This window comes from Dermacentor variabilis, chromosome 4 (genome assembly GCF_050947875.1).
Source record: "Dermacentor variabilis isolate Ectoservices chromosome 4, ASM5094787v1, whole genome shotgun sequence".
In the NCBI taxonomy this organism is placed as follows: domain Eukaryota; kingdom Metazoa; phylum Arthropoda; class Arachnida; order Ixodida; family Ixodidae; genus Dermacentor; species Dermacentor variabilis.
The window spans coordinates 7,558,579-7,579,863 of NC_134571.1; the positions used below are offsets into that span (position 1 = coordinate 7,558,579).

Sequence of the window (21,285 nt, forward strand, 5' to 3'; positions counted from 1 at the left end):
CCGGACGGTATGGAAGGAGCGTGTCGATGGTATGCGTAGGCTCGCGGCCATACAGGAGGAAGAAAGGTGAAAATCCCGTAGTGGCCTGGATCGCGGTGTTGTACGCGAATGTGACGAATGGAAGGATGCGGTCCCAGTTACCATGATCAGATGCTACGTACATAGAGAGCATATCACCAAGTGTGCGGTTAAATCGCTCTGTGAGCCCGTTAGTCTGTGGATGGTATGCCGTGCTTGTCCGATGAATAATATGGCATTCAGAAAGCAAACTTTCGACGACTTCGGAGAGGAAGGCGCGACCTCGATCGCTGAGGAGTTCCCGAGGTGCGCCGTGTCGAAGCACGAAGCGATGTAGGACGAAAGAGGCTACATCCCGCGCTGTAGCACTTGGTAAAGCAGCAGTTTCGGCGTAGCGTGTCAAATGATCAATAGCAACTACGATCCACCGATTGCCGTCTGGTGTCATAGGAAGCGGGCCGTATAGGTCGATGCCGACGCGATCGAAGGGTGTGGCAGGGCACGGGAGCGGCTGCAAGGCACCAGATGGGCGTAAAGGCGGCGATTTGCGGCGTTGACAGTCAAGACAGCACCGAACAAACTTGTGAACAAAATTGTACATGCCGCGCCAGTAGTAGCGGTGGCGAATGCGTTCGTACGTCTTGAAGACTCCGGCATGGCCACACTGCGGATCGTTGTGGAAAGCGGCACATATTTGAGACCTTAAGCTGCGGGGAACCACCAGAAGCCACCGACGACCTTCAGGAGTGTGATTGCGTCGGTGCAGCAGCTGGTCACGAATGGCAAAATGAACTGCTTGGCGTCGGAGGGTTCGGGATACAGGGATGGTCGACGATCCAGAAAGATAGTCGAAAAGAGAAGCGATCCACGGGTCACGACGTTGTGCGGTTGCAAAGGAGTCCATGTCGAGAGATGACACGGAATGAGCGGAAGTTGTTGCGCAGGCCGAGTCTGGAGGTAAAGGTGAACGAGACAAGGCATCTGCGTCGGAGTGTGTGCGTCCACTGCGGTATACGACGCGAATATCGTACTCCTGGATACGGAGTGCCCAACGGGCTAGGCGGCCAGTGGGATCTTTCAAGTTGGTGAGCCAACAAAGCGCATGGTGATCTGTGACCAAGTCGAATGGGCGCCCGTACAGATATGGGCGGAACTTGCCAAGTGCCCATACTAAAGCCAAGCACTCTTTTTCGGTCACGCTGTAATTGGCCTCAGGCTTCGTCAGTGTGCGACTCGCATAGGCGACTACATATTCGGGGTAGCCCGCCTTTCGTTGGGCGAGTACGGCGCCGAGACCGACCCCGCTGGCATCTGTATGTACTTCAGTTGCAGCTGACGGGTCGAAATGGCGAAGAATAGGTGGGGAGATGAGAAGACGACGCAGCGTAGCAAAGGCGGAGTCACATGCAGGGGACCAGCAGGAGAGGGCGGCGTCACCGCGTAGAAGCTGAGTCAATGGCGCCATGATCGATGCGAAATTTCGAACAAAGCGCCGGAAATATGAGCATAGGCCCACGAAGCTTCGAAGTTCTTTGATGGTCTGAGGCCTCGGAAACTCGGCGACTGCTCGAAATTTTGCAGGATCGGGTAGTACGCCGTGCTTCGACACAACGTGGCCTAAAATGGTGAGCTCTCGCGCGGCGAAGCGGCACTTCTTGAGGTTGAGTTGAAGGCCAGCGCTCGTTAGACAGGTCAAAACTTGTCTGAGGCGGAGCAGGTGAGTAGGAAAATCAGGCGAGAAAACCACGACATCGTCGAGGTAACACAGACATATAGACCACTTGAGGCCACGCAGCGTGTTGTCCATGAGTCGTTCAAAGGTGGCAGGGGCGTTACAAAGCCCGAAAGGCATCACCTTAAATTCATATAAACCATCAGGCGTAATGAATGCGGTTTTCTGGCGAACGGCCGCAGCCATCGGGACCTGCCAGTACCCTGAACGCAAGTCAAGGGAAGAGAAGAATTCTGCTCCCTGAAGACTGTCGAGGGCGTCATCGATGCGCGGCAAAGGATAGACGTCTTTGCGCGTTACCTTATTTAACCGACGGTAGTCGACGCAAAAGTGAATAGACCCGTCCTTCTTGCGAACGAGAACGACAGGAGATGCCCAGGGACTGTGCGAAGGTTGAATAACATCACGGCGCAGCATATCTTCGACTTGGGTGGTAATTACACGACGCTCTTCGGCAGAGACGCGATATGGTCGTTGACGTAACGGCTGATGTGAACCGGTGTCAATGCAGTGCTGCACTTCCGACGTGCGGCCCAGGTGAGGTTGCGAAACGTCGAATGAACTTCTAAATTTGTGCAGGAGATCAAGAAGGTCGGCGCGTTCGGCAGGTGTGAGGGTATCGGCGATGGCATTCAAGAACGCAACCCTCGACGGTTCCTCAAGCGCGGACATCGAAGATGGTTGGCCGGGGTCGACATCAAAAGAGTCTCCAGGGACGTCAACCAAAGACGAAGAGTCGAGAAGTTCCACGAAGCCAAGGCATTCACCAACGAGCAACGTAATAGGCGCACAGAGGGGATTGTAAAAGTATATATTACTGCAGCCGCCAGCCATGTCAAGCATCGCGAAGGGTAGTGGGAGAGATTTACGGCCCATGAAGACGTCGGACGGCGTGAAGAGGGCCGTTGCATCAGCGATGGCATCGCAAAAGACGGGTACGAGGGCGAAGGAGCCAGGTGGAATATCTGTGTCCTCGCGCACGGTAAGTTTAGAAGGGCGGTCGCAATCTTCGTCCAAGGGTGCGTCACAAGGGGCAAATTCAACTTCGGCGCGTGCGCAGTCGATCACTGCTTTATGACTGGATAAGAAGTCCCATCCGAGGATGACGTCATGCGAGCAGGTGGGAAGAACAATACACTCGACGATGTAAACAATGCCGTGAATAAGCACACGCACAGTACAGGCTGCGTGCGGAGTGACGTGCTGCGCGCTTGCCGTACGAAGCGACAGACCAGAAAGCGGCGTGGTCACCTTGCGCAGCGAACGGCACAGTTTGGCGGCTATCACAGAAACGGCTGCGCCGGTATCCACAAGAGCGAATGCTGGAACACCATCTACACAAATTTCGACCACGTTAGCAGGAGAGGCGCGAGGACTTTGACAGTTCGAATGGGGCGCAGTTCTTGCCTCTTGAACTGCGTCGTTCAGTTTTCCTGGTCAGGTGGTGCGGGACGCCGACGCATTGGGGAGAGCGAGCGTCGGCGAGGGGATGGCGAGCGACGCGAAGGAAATTCTGGGATGTCAGCACGAGCATACGGTTGGGGGGAAGGAGCGGCGTATTGGCGAAATGGCTGGCTGCCGTACTGGAAGGGCCGCGAGGCGTCGCCGAACGCTTGAGGACGACGGCGGCAATATCGGGCGACGTGTCCGGGAGTGCAGCAAGAATAACAGATGGGTCGATTGTCAGGTGTTCGCCAAGGATTAGCTCGCGGTGCGGTCCAAGATGTAGCATGGGCTTCCGGTGGCAGCGGTTGGGACTGGGTCGTGAAAGACGCCGGTGGAGGCCTGCGTACTGCCTGCGCGTACGTAAGAGGCGCGGCCACAGGCAGGACTGGCTGCGCATAGGTGAGAGGCGTGGCGACAGGCTGCACTGCCCGCGTAGAGTTGAGATTCGCGGCTGCAGGCGGCTGATGGTGTGCGGAAGGGACAACTTGGGCGACCTCTTCGGAAATGAGAGTGCGGAGCGAGTTTGGAAGCCGGGAGGTGGGCTCCTGAGTGAAGGGGACTAAAGAAAGTTGGCGGGCAACCTCCTCACGCACAAAGTCCTTGACCCGCTGAAAGAATGAGGATGGGTCGTACATGTTGTCAAGGCTCGCCAACAACTCGTCGCTTCCCGAAGGACGCCGAGTCGAAGCGCGTTGCTTCCTTAACTCATCGTAACTTTGGCACAGGCTGACAACTTCAGACACCGTGCGCGGATTCCTGGCTAGGAGCATCTGGAATGCGCCGTCATCGATGCCTTTCAGTATATGGCGAATTCGCTCAGCTTCGGGCATTGCGGCGTTGACTCGTTTACAAAGGTCCACGACGTCTTCTATGTAGCTTGTGAACGTTTCCGCCGTCTGCTGTGCTCGGGCGCGCAAGCGCTGTTCGGCACGCAGCTTGCGAACAGCGGGTCGGCCGAACACTTCCGTAAAGGTTGTCTTGAAGACTGACCATGTGGGCACGTCACTTTCGTGGTTGTGAAACCACAGTTGGGCAACACCAGCCAGGTAAAAGATGACGTGAGTTAACTTGGCTGGATCATCCCACTTGTTGTGTGCGCTCACCCGTTCATATGACGCAAACCAGTCTTCGACGTCTTCGTCGTCTGCACCGCTGAAGACCTTGGGGTCCCGTTGGCGTGGAACGCCGGTGCAGGTGAGGGACTGTGGCGTCGGTGCCGTTTGTGAGGAGCTGTCGGTCATGGCGGGTGGTAGCGTTCTTGATCGCAGCTCCAGGGTTTCAAGCGACGAGGTTTGAGTCCCAGCACCTCCACCAATTGAGAAAAGGTTTATTGGCGGCTCCTAATGTAAAGGCACAGCAACCGGGAACGGCGAAGCAGCCCGAAACACTGTCCAAATGGACGCCAGCAATCAACAGCGCGAGGCGAGACGAGCCGCGCGTTGGCGATGCGGCTGTGCCGCGAGGCGCGTCTTCTTCTTCACAAGTGGAAGAAAGGTGATCGGAGTTGTGGAGACCAAGAAGCAGGAACCGTGGAGGGGTACTCGTTGGTGGAAGATTGTGCTCGGGAGGGCAGGCTGGAAGAGGGCAGCTTTGGAGGAGCAGCGACACCGAAACTGGCAGCGAGGAGGCGAGGAGTTGACATAGGGCGAGTGAGAGGAGTGACTGGTGTCCAAACGGCTTGCAGACTGAAGAGCGAATGAGGAGGGGAAGGTAGTGGGGGGGGGCGCTTTTATAGGGGGATGCAGGGTTCGTGGAAGACTACGAGAGTGTCATGTTAGAGAAAGTGTTGCAAATGCCATGGTTCGAGTCTGAGGTTGTGTTTTTTGTGCTCAAAAAATGATTAGCTGCTCATTTGGGTACGCAGCACGATCGTGAAAACTGAACAGTTTTGCAGTAGGGGCTTTGCATGATCACTGGGCAGTTCTTTCTCAAGGTGCGCAGCCTTGAACTTTGCAAAACGAGAGTTTTTCGGTGCACCATTGTCAATGACACTGTGCTGATGTTACGTTCCGAGTGTCTGTGTTAGTGCACCGTCACATCTGCGCCATTGGCAAATGTCTAAGAACAAAATTCAATGACCCTACCATGCATTTAGACCGTTTGTCTAAAGTCGGATGGCGCAAATCGAGCACGACCAGCTCGAGAAAATTGCCGAGGAAACACCGGCTTGCATTGACCCACCATGTTGACAGCCTGACTCGCCGCTGGCGACGCTTGGATTTTTCATGTTTTCGGCAAGTTATTGGTCGATTTGCACCGTCAAAAGTGCAGCAAAGATAGGGGCGGTGTTTTGTTGTGGTGCAGGCCAATGATAGCACGCGGTGAGCAAATTTCTAGACCAGCTCCTCGCGTAGCTCCTCGCGTCGAACATGCTACTTAAAGTTATAATTGGAGGGTCACTTCTTTCGTACTTTTTGGCATGTTTCAGTGCCAGAAGTGCTCTTTAGAACGGTAAAACTTGGCTCATCGAGCACACCCCATGGAATGCTATGGCACAAGTCTGCCGTTAGTCTTTTGGCCACTTTTCGACATCCAAGAGATCGCGGTTCTCTGTAATTGCAAAGCGTCAGACAATTTATTTTCATGTGGATTGGGACACCTGTGATTCGATTGTGACCAAGATTAACGGTTCAGGTGTGCTGCAACATGGAATTTGACAGCTTCCATTCGCTCCGCAGAAAACAGCCGGGAGCACTTGGCACTCGCTTGGTACCCGTTACCAGGTGGTCATCAGTTGTAGATTTGGTACTATTGTGGTCGGTTCTGTGCCTGCATAAGACTAATTCATTGGCAGTATTAATTCGACACTGCATGAGCAAAAGGGGCGCCGCCGCTACTTGGCGGTGGCAATGCCTCTGCATGCCACTTTGCCTTAAGCAGGTCAAGCTCTTTGTGTGCTTCGACTAATGTGGCTTAAAATGCATGCGTCTGAGTCAGGACCGGAAGAAATTTTGAATAAAGAGATATTTCGATTAAAGCGAATTCATTATAACGAGGAATGACTGTACTAGCGTTGAGTGCTATCCGTCTAGCATGCTTGCCTGTAAACACAGCCTCGGTGTTGCAGCCTATGGACCTGGGCATAATAAAGTATGTAAAGGTACTGTACAGGCAGCATTGCCTCAAGCACATGGCTTTGTGCACGGACAACTCTTCACAATACGAGGTCAGTTTACTCATTGCCATCCACATGCTAGCGTGAGCTAGGGGTCATGTGAAAGAAGATACCATCGTCAACTGCTGTGGGGCCCCAGTGCTTCTTTTCTGCCGAGGGAAGCACAAACAAGTAAGCTCGACGACATTCGTTTTGGTGCTGCTCTTGGTGACGCCCGTTTTGGACAATATGTCGCTGTGGACAGCACAGTCGAAATATCTGGTGCACTGACAGACAGCGAAATTGTGCAGGTCGTTTGGCACCATGAATCCGTTCATGAAAGCGATGTCAGCAACAACATTAAAAATGAGCCTCAACTGAGGGCTACTGATGTAGCTGCACGCCTTGCTTTTGCACAGTGGTTTTTTTTCTTGATGAAAATAATGGCGAAGAAACACTTAGACGCATCTACTGCTTGCAAAGGTTGCTTTCCACAGCTAGATTCGGCAAGCAGAAGCAGAACAAAATGACAGACTATTTTTACCAAGTAACTGTCAGCTTTGAGACTGATAAAAGTGCCATTTTTCGTACTTTTTGCTGAATTGGAAGTTTGTTTAATTTGATATTTTTTGTGGTTCCTGTGAACTTCATATTAATCATAGTCAACTGTATATGTACCACAGGCCCTCCGAAAAAACTTATGTTTTCGTAACTCATACCCACAAGTTCACGAGGGAACAGGAAAGTTTACAATTTCAAGTTTGGACTGCAGTCCCGAGTTTCAAGTAACGTTCATAAGTGGAGAAGAAAATCTGTTTTCTTTCTCAAGGTGTTACTTACCTTGGAGGCAGATGGGCGCAGAGCATGACAAACACATAAGGATAATCAAAACACAATTGTTTGTGTCTTCTCACTAATTTGTGCTGGCTTCAGGGATATTTTAGGTTATTAGTGCGAGCCTGCAAGGCAGGTGAGAATGGAGCTGGAGTGCTCACTTTTGACTCTGTCCTAGTCAGGCTGCTGATTGCTTTCCTCTTTTCTGCACCATAAATGCCTGTGGCTTCTGTCGTTGTTCACCTCAGCCAATCAATGTGCGGATTTCTGCTGCTGCGGGTGGCCTCATTTGGATCCCTTCCATGCCAGTAAGGTCTGTAGGGTCCAGGTGATAAGTGGGTATTTTTGGGATCGAAGGTATCTTGGTGAGCATTGTCTCTGACAGTGAATATAAAGGGTTAATAAATTTTCATTCTGCAAAGCTAAACTCTGCACATTTGATCTTATTTCCAATTGCCGAGAGGTGTGCCATGTTTTCCTGTTGTAAAAGTCAAGTGCATGTTAGATGTGGGGGCATGTTAGAATTGAGTAAACATTGCCAAATGGAGCAGCAATTTGTAAGTCTTGTTAAAGTAAAAAAAAAAAAATCGATGTTTGACGGTACAAGGCAAAATGCAGTAAGCAAGCAAACATTGTAAGAAATCTCTATCTCAGAAAAATGCAGAGACTAAATTCTTGTTAATGTATGTACACATTCAGAAAGAGATATGTGCACATTTAATTCTGCACATTCGGTAAATTTAGTGTATACACCCAATTCTAATACACCTATAATTGTAGTGCATATATAGTCCTTGTGGTTGGAAAAAGGAAAACATAATGCCTGAGTTGTAATGTGCAACCCTTGACATTTACGTGCTTTCACAAGTCTATTCTTCTTGCTTGTGCAAGTCATGCAAAAGCATGGTGTACTTCTGAACATGATTACGAAATATACAAAACAAGATTAAGAGAGATTAGGGTAGAAACAAAGAAGAGAAATAAATTCCAGACTCTCGACTGTTTATTCAAAGGAAAACTACAGGAAGCATAGCGGTGTTTTGTGAAGCGCCTGAATAGCACCCACCCTCAAAGGGGAGGGTGCTAAACCTGCAGTGGTGGGCAGTGAACACCAGTGGTGGGATGTGAACCAGAACTGTGGGTGGGGTCATTTCCATGGTCACCCACCATGAAGAGAACTCTGCACACACATTAAAACTGGTGTACTGCTGCAGTCGTGGTGAACGAAACGGTAAATGGCCACCTGTGGCCATGGGCAGCACAGTACTCCTTGAATTTATCAATTCATCACAGCTAGATTACCTACTGCTGTGAAGTCATTCCTGAAGAGGAGACAAAGCTGACAATGGTGTTGCCATGATCTTATGCTTTTCTTGTGTTTTGCTCTGTTTCAAGTGAAACCTTTAACCTACAAAAAAGGTCATTTATAAATAAATCGCAGCTCATCTCCATAACACGTGCCTTTGTGTGGCTCTCCTAAAGAGCAGCACAGATGATGAGTGTACCAGTGTAGGTGCCTGTACTTGCCTAACACTCTTCTCTCCTGCCATACGTGCAGATTTTCAGTTTGGCATGGGATCCAGACGGTGTCTTGTTGGCCACCTTGTGCAAAGACCAGAAGCTGCGTGTGTACGACCCACGGAGGAGTGAGCTGCCTCTGCGTGAAGGCCTCGGGCCAACGGGCACTCGAGGTGCTCGGGTCACCTGGGTGCTCGGAGGAAGCCACCTGGTCACCACTGGCTTTAACAAGTGCGGTTCCTTCATCTGTTCGCTCATCTACGAGAGTGCTAGCAGTTTCTCCTGCATGCCGTATCACCTTCCTTTTGGAGTCGTAGAATGGTTGCGTTTAGTGCAGCTTGTGGGGTCTCTCACACCCGTACTCTTGGGACAAAGGAACGACAACACAGTTGTGCAAACAATCACAAGGGCATTTATTGCACCTTTCATAGATCAGTGCCTGCTAGCCGAGTTGCTATCCGCAAAACATGCTGATGGGCGCGCGACAAATCTAGAAGTCTGACTCACCGCGACCGGAAGCGAGCGAATATGTTCGCCCCATGCTGGATCCCAACGCCTGGTCCTTCGCGTGTATGGTCACGCGAATCGTGGCGCGTTCGAAGGCGGCCACGCGAGGCGGTCTCGCAGAAGCATGGGTGGGCGCGCGGGACGTCCTCGCTGTTAGCCGACCCGCCGGGAAAAGGGTCGCTGCACGTGCGGCACGCTTGCTTCCCGAACCCCCAAGAGAGACAGAGACCTTGTCTCCCGGCGCCCGAGTAACCCCGCAGCGGCGCGACGCTCGCGCCATCTCTCGCACCGCGCTTGAACCACATCGACCGCCGCTAACGTCACGCAGGCCACGCGGCGAAGCGGGATTACAGGAGACGCGCTATGCGGGAAAAACATCAGGGGACGCGCGAGAGTCGCGCATCCCCACATCCCCCCAACCTTAAATCACTACATATTCCGGCGAAACTTGTCACTCGGTCTCACATCAACGCGTGCTTCGCGACAAGGTAGTACATGTAACAATGGCCGCGCCGAAGAAATGTCCACACGCTGTCCATAGCATGCGAGCCGACATTGTCCCTGGGTACACCGCTGGCGTCCGCCGGTCACAGCAGCAGCTTTGCGACTCGACAGCACGATTCCAGGCCAGGACTCCGGAGACGACGACGCAGTAGTCGGTACGAGCAGGCGTCGCTCGCGCCGACGCGCCCTGCTGGGAAGAGCCGCCGTAGCTGTCGGTAACCGCCGGCTCTTTTGTCCGCCGCCGAGGGTTGTGAGCTGGATACAGGAGGCCGCCGAAGTCGCCGCGCCGAACTGGCCACAGCATCACCATCGCCCGGGGTGGCTCGGTCGTAGTCCGGGGCAGCAGCGCACACGACGTGCAGGTGACAGCAAACCAGGGGTGACTCCAATCACGCTGCGTAAACTCAACACACTCGGCAAACACTAAAGTAGTGCAAGGGAGAGGAATTATGCATGCGCATCGCCCACGTGGTACGATGTTCAACTCGGCTAGCAAAAGATCGGGCAGCTACTCAGATGCTAAGTTCACGTGAACGAAGCTCGCTTTCTTGAGTCGAACGAGTAATTTCAATTCGTGCGAGGCTAAATAGAATGAGGGAAGCGAATTGCAACACCTCAACGCCACGGTCCACCAGGTTGTGTCCCTCCACGTGCGACAGGCAGCTTCGTAAAGCCTTAGGCCTAAAGCGTCGCTACCCTGACAACAACCGGCATCCAAAAACAACACCCAAAATGGGCGCAAAACAGGCAGCCGCGAGGAGACGTTAGCTCTGTGAGGTGGTCCTACTCCGCTTGGTGCACGCAGCATCCGAGTTGACGGCGCCCACCGTCCCAGACGGTGTCGGAGCGCCCGGTGCCAGGCCGCAATACCAGTAAGCCAGTAGTGGCACCCGTGGCCCGCGGCCACCCGGCTCCCAGAGCCGCGACTTCATCAGAGTCAAAGAGATGGGAGAAGCTACTTACATGAGAAATTCGGACCACCCACGAGGCTTCCGTACTCACTCGCTTCAGGCTTGCCACTGCTCCGCGGGTGCTCAGCCTCGCTCTCCCAGGATGCAGACCACGTGGTTCTCGTACTGACGAATGTCATTAAAAAAAAACACTTGCGAAAAGGCTTAGCATGTTGACATGTTCAAACACACTACCGCCACCATCACCTCGCTCAAGAAAGCACGCCGCCGACGCTAGCGATCAAAATTCACGCTAGGCCTACGCTTCGGTTCAAACAAAGGTCTTGAACGAAGCAAAACTGTTGAATCTATCGTCCGATGTCCCGAGAGGTCCACGTTGGGCAGCCAGATGTGGGGTCTCTCACACCCGTACTCTTGGGACAAAGGAACGACAACACAGTTGTGAAAACAATCACAAGGGCATTTATTGCACCGTTCATAGATCAGTGCCTGCTAGCCGAGTTGCTATCCGCAAAACATGCTGATGGGCGCGCGACAAATCTAGAAGTCTGACTCACCGCGACCGGAAGCGAGCAAATATGTTCGCCCCATGCTGGATCCCAACGCCTGGTCCTTCGCGTGTATGGTCACGCGAATCGTGGCGCGTTCGAAGGCGGCCACGCGAGGCGGTCTCGCAGAAGCATGGGTGGGCGCGCGGGACGTCCTCGCTGTTAGCCGACCCGCCGGGAAAAGGGTCGCTGCACGTGCGGCACGCTTGCTTCCCGAACCCCCAAGAGAGACAGAGACCTTGTCTCCCAGCGCCCGAGTAACCCCGCAGCGGCGCGACGCTCGCGCCATCTCTCGCACCGCGCTTCAACCACATCGACCGCCGCTGACGTCACGCAGGCCACGCGGCGAAGCGGGATTACAGGAGACGCGCTATGCGGGAAAAACATCAGGGGACGCGCGAGAGTCGCGCATCCCCACAAGCTGGACAGACAGACGGGCCACGAATTAGGCATCACCTACCCTTGGTGAAGCTGGCTGACAGGCCAAGGGAACCCCACCTCACTGACACGTGGGCTGCACACAAACAATTGTAAAGGTCATAATTTACTACAAAGAAGGAATGCAGATTAAGCAATGGGTGTGTATTATCAATGATGAATTATTTTTGTGACAATGTTAAAGTGTAAGCAAATGACTTCAGCTGATATCTGTCAGGTGGAGTGTAAATTTGACCAAAGAAAAGAAAGCTGTGCAGCTTTCTTTCTGAGGAACCTGTGTATGCTGTGCACGGGTTCTCTGGCTTCGGAAGACCCCGTTGACCGTCACCGAGGGCTGAGAAAATCCGCCCCCTCTGATGGGCTTCCGCATGGCCTCTCAGTCAATGTCGTCATGAATCAGTCCTGCAGAGTGTTCGATTATTCGGCTACCCACTCGGTTGTGCTGCTCAGCACAAGGTCACAGGTTCAATTCCTGGCCACCATGGCTAGATGGAGGCAACAAAGTTTTCATACTGGCAATAACAAAAATGACAAAAGTTATTTTACAAGAATGCCAAGTTGGGCTAGTCGGAGAAGCATTGACACTCTTAAAAATGGCACAGTCAACATGACCACCAGAAGGAGCAGCATCTATGTTGTCTGTCTTCCTGTGGTCCCATTGCGACTACTGTTCTTTTGAAAGTTTATTTATTTTACCTTTGCCGTTGGTTGTTTTCAGATTTTCTGATTATTTGGACGCATTTAGGAAACCCTCCATGTCCAGAAACTCAGACTGTAACTCAGACTGTAAATGGAGATGAGAATAAAAGCAGGCACACATGTCAATAATCTTTTAAACAGGCTATAAATGTCAGAGCCAATCTCAGGTTTCTTGCAATACTGTTGAACCTGGTTTGCAATAGGTTTGCAATAGGTTGAACCTGGAACTGCCGCTAAAGGGTTAATACCTTTAGCGGCAGTTGTCGCAAATTCATGACAAACCGAATAAATGCAGCCTCTGCCCTGGGAATATGTTTTCTGGCTTAAATGCCTGTTGTCACAGATTCGTGACAATGTTTTCCAGCACTGACATGCGGTGCCAACTAGTAGCAACAGTGGGAAGTTGGCAACCCTTGTTTAGGGACTGGAGCAACGAGGTGCTCACATGTGCAACGTTGACTGTTTTCTACAGGCTTTCTGAAGATAAAGAAAGTAGGTTCCCGCTTCCGAACATTTTTTTCACAGCCAGAGATTACAACGGGTATGTAGTAAGCTTGAGGTTGCAGTAACTTCTTTCATTATCACTTTGGGTACTGTATGTCGCGAATTCGTGACATTCGGCATTTCTGGCACTCGCTGGCTGGAGCTACAAATTGTGCAAAAACCTAAAAACTGGTTTGCCTATTGGCAGGGAAAGTTTGTTCCTTTTACAGTAGAAAGAAGCTGCGCACACACCTTTCGCCAGAGGACGTGAGTAGTGACAACTGCCTGAGAAAGAAGAGAAGTCCTGTGAAGTCGGTGCCTTTAGCCAGTGGCGCAGCCAGGAATTTCTTTTCGGGGGGTACGGGCCTGCACTTGGCCAAAATAGGAGGGTGCGGCAGGCGGGTGTTGTCGCATGTCATCTGCTGTCAGGTATCTCTGGTATGCAGAAAATTTTGGGAGGCAGAGGGCACGTGCCTGGTGCGTGCACTCCTTCCCTTCCCCATCTCCTCCTGGCTACGTGCCTTGCCTGTAGCCTGTGTTAGCACTGACGGCACCAGATACTGGCCAGCCAACAACAGCACATTCCAACCGTGCAAGTCGACCAGGATGCAAGGGACAGATTGTTCTTTACATGCGCAAAGTGCAATGTGCACCTTTGTGTAAACTAAAGTGCCAACCGTTTTCAGTATTTTCACCAGCCATAGGTTACCTGTAAAAGTCGTGTTGCCCATTTTGTAAATATGTGGTCATCTTTAGTGCAAAATAAAGTTTTGTTCCATTTAAGTTGTGAAGAGTCACAAACTAGCTTTTTTTCTTGCAATATGCGTGAAAAATTTTCTTTTTTCCTATTTGTCATATGTTGCAGATTCACAATATACCCCAAAGTTAATAGAAAATTCAGTCCTCACGCAAAATATTGGTGGCATTTGATTATGCAGGCTAAATTATGGTAAAATTTCTCGCAACAATTTTTTCTGCCATGCCTTTTATAATTCCGGCATTAAAGGGTTAAAGTATTCTTTCAGCTAAAAGTTCCATTAAGCCGTCGACAAAGGCTTTAGTTTCAGGGCTGGCAGAGGTGATAATTTTTAATCATAATTACCTAATTACATCTCATTAAACTGTGGCCAGTGCATTGGTAGACTCATTTTGATGGGGACGAAATGTGAAAACACCCGTGTACTTAGATTTAGGTGCACATTAAAGAAGCCCAGGTGGTCCAAATTTCCAGAGTCCCCCACTACGACATGCCTCATAATCAGATCATGGTTTTGCCATGTAGAACCCCATAATTTAATTTTTTTTAACCAGTGCATTAACTTGACAACTATAGAAAGTATTTTTTGTTTACTCTTCCCTCATTGGCACTTAAACTTTGCATCAACATTGCATTTTGTGCAATCTTGCATAGATTTATTTTTCCCTGCAGTTTTACATGAAAATCCCTCTAAAATTGCAAATTTTCTCTTTCTGGAACATTGCTGGTTCAACTTAGCTGTGATATTAACATGGTATCAATTGCATGGACCCGCATGCATGCACGCACACACAAGCATACCTGCCAACCCTCCCGATTTGCCCGAGAGACTCCAGTTTTTTTACTGAACTTTTTGATTGTACGATCACTGTCTTATATCTCCCGAAAAGTAGTCCCTGTTCACGCCATAATGGTTTTTGCAAAACCGGCACCATGGAATCTGCAGCCACATCGTAATCGTCAGCATCACCGACAACGGCTGCACTAGCACCATCGGTATCATCGACTAAGAAGCCGATTATGGTGCCTAGTAAGCCAACCAAAGCCAGAGCCAATGTAGCTCTTGCATTTCATGCATGCATTCCTCCATGGTGCGTTGTTACTGCTGTTTGTGTGTTGGCTAGGCCGTGTGTGCGGTGCACCATGTAAAGTTAGAAACCTTGATGCTGTGCTTCAAGGTTTCTTGCTTGATGCCATATATGGCGCTATCAAAGCCCAAGAAAAGGTATTTACAGAAGTTTTTGTCATCTCACACTTCTGAATTTCCGTGCTTTATGACATCAAGGAAAGGAGAACATTTTGCCTTTTGTACAACGTGTGGATGCGACGTCAGCGTGCCTCACTGTGGCAAAGGCGACTTCAAACTGCACATTTCTACGGCGAAGCGTCAAAGCTGTGTTCGCACCGCTGAACAGCAAGACAACATAGTGAACTTTTTCCGGAACAACTGCGACAACAGTGTCGTACGTGTCGAGTGCCTGTTTACGGGATTCCTCGCCAAACACAGCCTACCCCTTAGTGTCAGCGACCACGTTTTGCCTCTTCTTCTTCTCTTCTAAAATGTTCTGAAATGTGACGAGGCGAAGCGTTATGGATGTGGACGCAACTCTGAGGAATGTAGAGGTGGCCAACTTGAAATTTATTTCACAGGCATCGTTTTCGAGTCTTCGTTTCTTTATTCAGAGTTTCCCTCAGCTGCTGCCCCAAGATTACAATGAATCTCCTGAAGACACTTTAGATGCTCTCGAAGCTTAGTTTACCACTCTACAGGTGTACAGTTTTCCAGAGGACATTCTGAGTGAAGAAAGGTGGGATGTGCAGGGGTCTATGGTTGGAAAAATGAAAAACACTGATGGAAAACATGTTTTACTGAGTTGCTAAGGTGATGCTGGACTTAATTGTGCTACGCAGTGTGTGAGTATCTTTAGCACAGCATGAAAAACTAGGACTGAATTCCGCTCATCGATGTGCAACACAACCCTCCAACACCTGCTGCTATCGAAAGGCTGTCAGTCTGGACCATGTTTTGAGCAAAGCTACTCCGACAAATTTTTGAAGTGATAAAAGTCTGCTACTGCAAGGTCCCTGCAAAAGGACTCGCCGAACACTGCCTGAAAGTTTGAACGACCCCCCCCCCCCCCCTCCCGTTGGCGCGAATAAAATGTCTCCTGATTTTTTATCTCGCCAGGTTGGTAGGTATGTACAGGTGTTGTTCTAAGAAAGCCTGTCTTGGTACTTTGACCTACATGCATATTGACAGAATGTGTTAAAGCATTCTGTTGCCAAACAATGTGCATGCTAAAGTTAGCTGGCTGTTGTCGTCATGCTTTTTTGGCAGTAACTGCGGCACATTAAAGGCCCACGCGCTGTGCCAGGGCAAGAATTGCACTCACATTTGGCACTCTTGCGGTGTCTTGCACACGTAGCACTCTTGTGAATGATTAGCCATGTGGCCAAGCTGCAGCGATGATATTGTGCCTTTTGCAGAGTCTCTGAACGGCAAGTGAGTCTTTATGAAGCCAGGTCGCTCTCCGCCCCCCTGACGACAGAGGGCATCGATGTCAGCCCAGCCATACTGATTCCCTTCTATGATGAGGACAGCTCCACACTGTTTCTCTCTGGAAAGGTGCGCTTTGCCTTTTCTGCATGCAGAGTAGAGACCATGTGGGATGTGTGTGTCAACCTGCTGCTGCTTTAGTGCCACCACATATTGATGATGGGTCCTTGTGGGCAGTAACAAGGGTGTCTACTTGTGCTTGTTGGCATAATTAAATCACTGCACAGCGTGGACGAAAGAAAAGAAATAGGAGAGGCCCTGATGTCACATTTTTGAAACCAGAAATGCAGCCAAGTTCATGTGCCATCTACCTTTACACCTCCAATCAGCTCGCCAGAGCAGATAGGTGCGAGCTTTGAACTCGCATTGCTATGAGTCGCTGGAAGTGTGTGCTGCCGATGTGTGTCAGAACAAAGCCTACGAAACTTCTGTAACAGTTTTAGTGAAGCAGACGCGCTCCTGTGCTTTTCTCTGACACGTTGAAGAAGATGACGAAGACTTGCGCTGTGATTACTTTATTGTCTCTGTTGCTGGCTGACACTTGCACTCATAGACCCTAAACACAACTTTAAATCTTACACACATGCTACTAAGTCACATTGTCTCATGAACAGAATGTGCTTCAAGAAAGGCACAGGCTTAAAAAACTTCACTTTTCAGAGGCCTAGAGCAGCAGCAAGAGCTTCAGGAGCGCGGTTGCTATGGCAGAATTGACATTTGGTACACCAGTCCCAGTGCTCCTTTCCAAAAAATGCCATGTGACTTCCGCCACACTCTCTTACATGAGGCAGGCTAGCCGAGGCCTCTCCTATAATTTCTTTCCTCCATGCTGTAAAGCATCGGAAGCACAGGACAGACAGGCAGAGGGAACAGCATATTGACACTTGTGCTTGTTTATCTTTCCCACGTAACCGCTTTTCACCGTCTAACAAATGTTATCACTCAGCGCGGGACGTACCCGAATGTATAAATAGTTTCTCGAATGTTATCAATGTTTTTACCCGTCTTCTGTTGTCACCAAAGCTTGTGTAACCACATTGCATGTGCGATACGAATTGCGTTGAATTTTCTGGACGACATGCAGGGACCAGTGATTACTCTGGAACCTTCGATGACTCGTGTGTAAAAGCCGATGTGCTTGATCGGCAGATGATATTTCAACGATCGCCGACTGTGTTCGCCACTATTGTGCTTTAAGTGTAGCCTGTTTTTGTGGGCACAGGTTCGCCCAATAAAAGTTAGTTTCATCATTCACAGTATTGTTACTGTGTACTTTGCCATCGCTACTACGTGGCAATATTCTTTCTTTTTATATTCTTAAGCGTCAAAAGTTCATCTTCACATTATATTGCAGCGCAAGAACTTCACCCAATGCCTTCCACCACCAGGGTGCACAGTCCACACAGGGGCAAAGTGTTTCTTGTAGGAAGTCTAAAATTTATTGCCTTTGTTGAACATATATGTTTTACCATTCATTGATGACATTTAGGTTAGGAGTGAATAAATCGCTACTAAAGTTGCTGCGTTTAATGTTGCACCTAAACAATTTTACTCCCAATCTCTTTGTATTGTCATTCATACTAAGGCTAACGTTCTCCTCTGTAACAGTGACTATGTGGACAAAGCATCGCCACAAATATTGTAAGTACTTGAATCTAGGCTGGCCCCGATTCTAAGCTGACCCCTGAATGTCCGAAGCCAGAAAAAATAAAAAAGCTTACCTTGAATGTAGGCTGAACAAAAAAAGTGAGGACAGCGTTCACAAAGTGAAAACAACATTTATTTAATGTGAATATGCCAAACTCGCTCCACTTTATCATCGGTGCTAGCCTCGTCGCTATAGACCAGACCACACACGTGCTTGCGGACATGCGCAAGCTCGCTTCCACGTGCCCATGCATGCGCAGACAGACAGTGCGGCACGGCTCATATCGAAACGCGGCACGATCTCGGTGTACAGCTTATAGCGCGCTTATTTTTCATATTGCTGTCATCTCCTCATTGCGGCACACGCAAAAAGCGTCTCCAGTTGCCCCCTCCAACGACGGACGTTTTTCTCATCTATGCTGAAGTCTTGCCCGGCTTGAACATTTGACGATGCCTCTGCAGCTAGGGCAACTTTTCGTTTGAAAGCGGCATTATAGTGGCATCGCCTGTTTAGTGTCATTGCGATAGTGCCACACTGCACGCTGATACGACACAGGTCAAAATAGCAACGTCGCTCGTGTTCTTCAGTTGGCTACTAGCACGGCTAATAGCGGCTGCAATACTGACTTTTCTAGATGACGCTAGCTATGCACCATATCTATCATTTTAAATTACAACTTGGCGCATTTTTTAAAAATCCTTGAATCTAAGCCGACCCTAGAGTTTGGCACATGATTATTTGAAAAAAAGCTATCGGCCTAGATTCGAATAAATACGGTAAATGTTTTTTTCTCCTTCTTCTCCTGTAACTGCATTCTGTCCCTTTCAAGCTTCCGTTCGTTAAATATTGTGCCATGTATATTTCTCTTTTCATATCACCTTTACTGTTCCGAGTACAGTGCTAGAATCGTAGAATTTTATTTATTGGGTGGTTATTAACAAACATTTAATAGCACCAATGTTGTGGTCTTGTTTTGTCGACAGCTCGTATATAGTTTCTGCTATAATGCCAGTAGTGCTCTTCATTATTCAACCATTCCATTGGGCAGGTATATTGTATTGTGTTCAGTGGATACTTCAAATGGCCAGTTTTGCTGTTTTATTTTTACTGCGTGTGCTATGTGCTATTGTAGTTTGGGTAAGATTGAGTTCTTTGGTCATCTAATATGTTTGAGAATAAATCCATTACATCGCAATCAAATGCTTGCAACCATAGCTGCCATTGAATCTGTGCCAGTGTGGTGCAAAAAATGATGAAATGAGTCTATGCGATGTAACTGATGCCAGTATGGGAAGCAGGAAGGGACCAATAGCACACAGTACTCGCCTTGTTATCCTAGAATAAAGCAGCAGCTTATGCCTGACTATGAGATGATTCAGTGCTGTTGTCATATGTACAATTTGTGCTGCTTTTATCCAAGATTCAGCTCAAATATTAATCCTATTGCACCGTCAATGGGAATTATATTTCAAACTGAAGCCATTGCTCAAATGAGATGCCATGCTGCACACTAGATCCTGCAAATGGAACCGCTCCTTTTGCAGGATCTAGTGTGCAGCATGGTATCTCACTTGAGCAAGCAATGGCTTCAGTTTGAGCGGTACCAATGGCTTCAGTTTGAGCGGTATCAGTTTCAGCGGTATCTGCGAAAGTGATCAACATAGGATACAGTGTCTGGTCCTTTCTGCTTTCACTTGTACCATCAATTGCATTGTTCCCATTTGGTCTAGTCGTCATGCCATATGATCAAAAGTGGTCTCTCAGATTACACTAGAGTCATAGAGATGTATATGTAATTCCCTTTCTTCACTTCTGTGGATGAACATCGCAAGTAACGGCATCTACCAAGTTCATTCTGTGATGTGTTGTGCAGGGTGACTCCACCATCTTTGCATTTGAGGTTGCCTTGGACGCCCCGCACTTCTTCCCACTGTCACACTACAAGTGCACAGGTGGGCCTCACCAGGCTGTGGCCTTTTTGCCCAAGCTGGCCTGCAACGTGGCTGATGTGGAGTTTGCCTGTGCCTTTCGGCTCACCACCAGCAATGTGGAGCCGCTGTCCTTCCGTGTGCCAAGACTCCGGGTCAGTGCCCTGCCTACCACCTACTAGGTTGTACATCATGGAACAGTGAGAGCGTACCTATTAAGAAGGCACTTGAAGTAAATCGCTTACGAGAGATGCAGAAAACCCCCATCTGTCTGATAAAAGTAGCAGGCTTGCTGGGCAGTCACTGAATCAAATGCATTTTCCCAAACTTGTGTCTGTTTTATGAGGCTTCTTTTTACACACTGATACATTATGAAGGGGAAGGCTTGGCATATTTACACGAATCTAACATGCACCTTTATTTTGAAAAAATATGTCTGAATATTGCCTGCGTGTTACATGTGTATGCGAAACCAAAACCACGTTTGCTGCATTGGCAACAGCCTACTATCAGAGCCTTCGGATGCAGCGTCATCACCATTATACTACGGCGACAGAACACATTATCGTGTAGGTTGCTGTGGATGTAGTCAAACACAAAATGAACGTATTTTGTGTTTGACTACGATCTGGAGCTGTATTCTTGATCAGTTGATTTCAGAGATACTGTCACTTTTGCGAGATTTCGCAAGTGTTTCCAAGCTCGCCATCTGCGCGCAGTGCCAGGAACACTCTCGGCCGCATACTATGACAAGTCCAATGGGGAGTAGTGTAATATCTTGCCAAAGTGATAGTAGTATGTCTAAAAGTGATTGCTAGAGAATACTCCCCCTGTGTGCTTAGTATTTGTGGAAATCAAGCGCAAATGGCAACAGTGACACGCCGCTGTCATTATGAAAGCTTATAAAAAAGAAAAAAAACCTTCCATGAAGGTAAATTCTGCACATTTAGTTTTTTCTGACCACATATGTTGGGAGCATGCTATATTTTTCTTTTATAAACCGGGGGCATGTTACTTTCAAGTAGACATTTATAGGGGTTTGCGAATAGTGATTTTTGAGACCGAATGTTAATACAAATTGAATAGTGCCAGAATTGAATAGAATATCGAACAGTTTTTGAATAGTGAACAGCCGTTATCACAATTAATATAAAACAATGTTTACATGCTAGTATTCTTAAAGTTTGCAAGTTTATGTTATTACATAGCATGTTATGAAGCATTATTAAAAGCACAAATGTAGCATTAGGAGCAAACAAGTAGTTTCTTCGCATGCACAGAACTCTTCAGAGAGTGCAAATGATGGCTGTATATATAGCCTATTAAGTATGGCTAAATAAGTGATGTTGCCGGTGGGGAGGGGAGTACCGTATTCTGCAAGTCTCCACCTAGTGGACATTTTCATTTCGTCTGGTGCGGAAGTCCTCATTGGCTGGGCTTGGTTGTGCATCAGAAGTATACAGGCACTCCCAGTCAATCAGCACTTCAGCAGCAGACAAAATGGACATGTTCACTCGGTGTACATTTACAGAATACCCCCCCCCCCCCTCCCCTGCTGCATCATTATGCAAGTTCTCATGTTTTCTGTTGAACTGCACCTGCAGGGGTGAAAACTTACTGTACTTTTGCTCCAATTGTGTGTTTAATTGGGCGCAGCTGACGT

General features: G+C 48.9%; 1 protein-coding gene across 1 annotated transcript in view; it reads left to right on the top strand.

Moving 5' to 3' along the window:
* Window positions 1–21,285, top strand: part of pod1 (coronin) — a 166,621-nt gene that overhangs the window by 108,217 nt on the left and 37,119 nt on the right. The window contains exons 19-21 of the mRNA XM_075688040.1: window positions 8,683–8,873; window positions 15,977–16,115; window positions 19,568–19,777. Of these exons, the coding sequence (XP_075544155.1) occupies window positions 8,683–8,873; window positions 15,977–16,115; window positions 19,568–19,777 (540 nt within the window). The remainder of the gene's footprint in view (window positions 1–8,682; window positions 8,874–15,976; window positions 16,116–19,567; window positions 19,778–21,285) is intronic.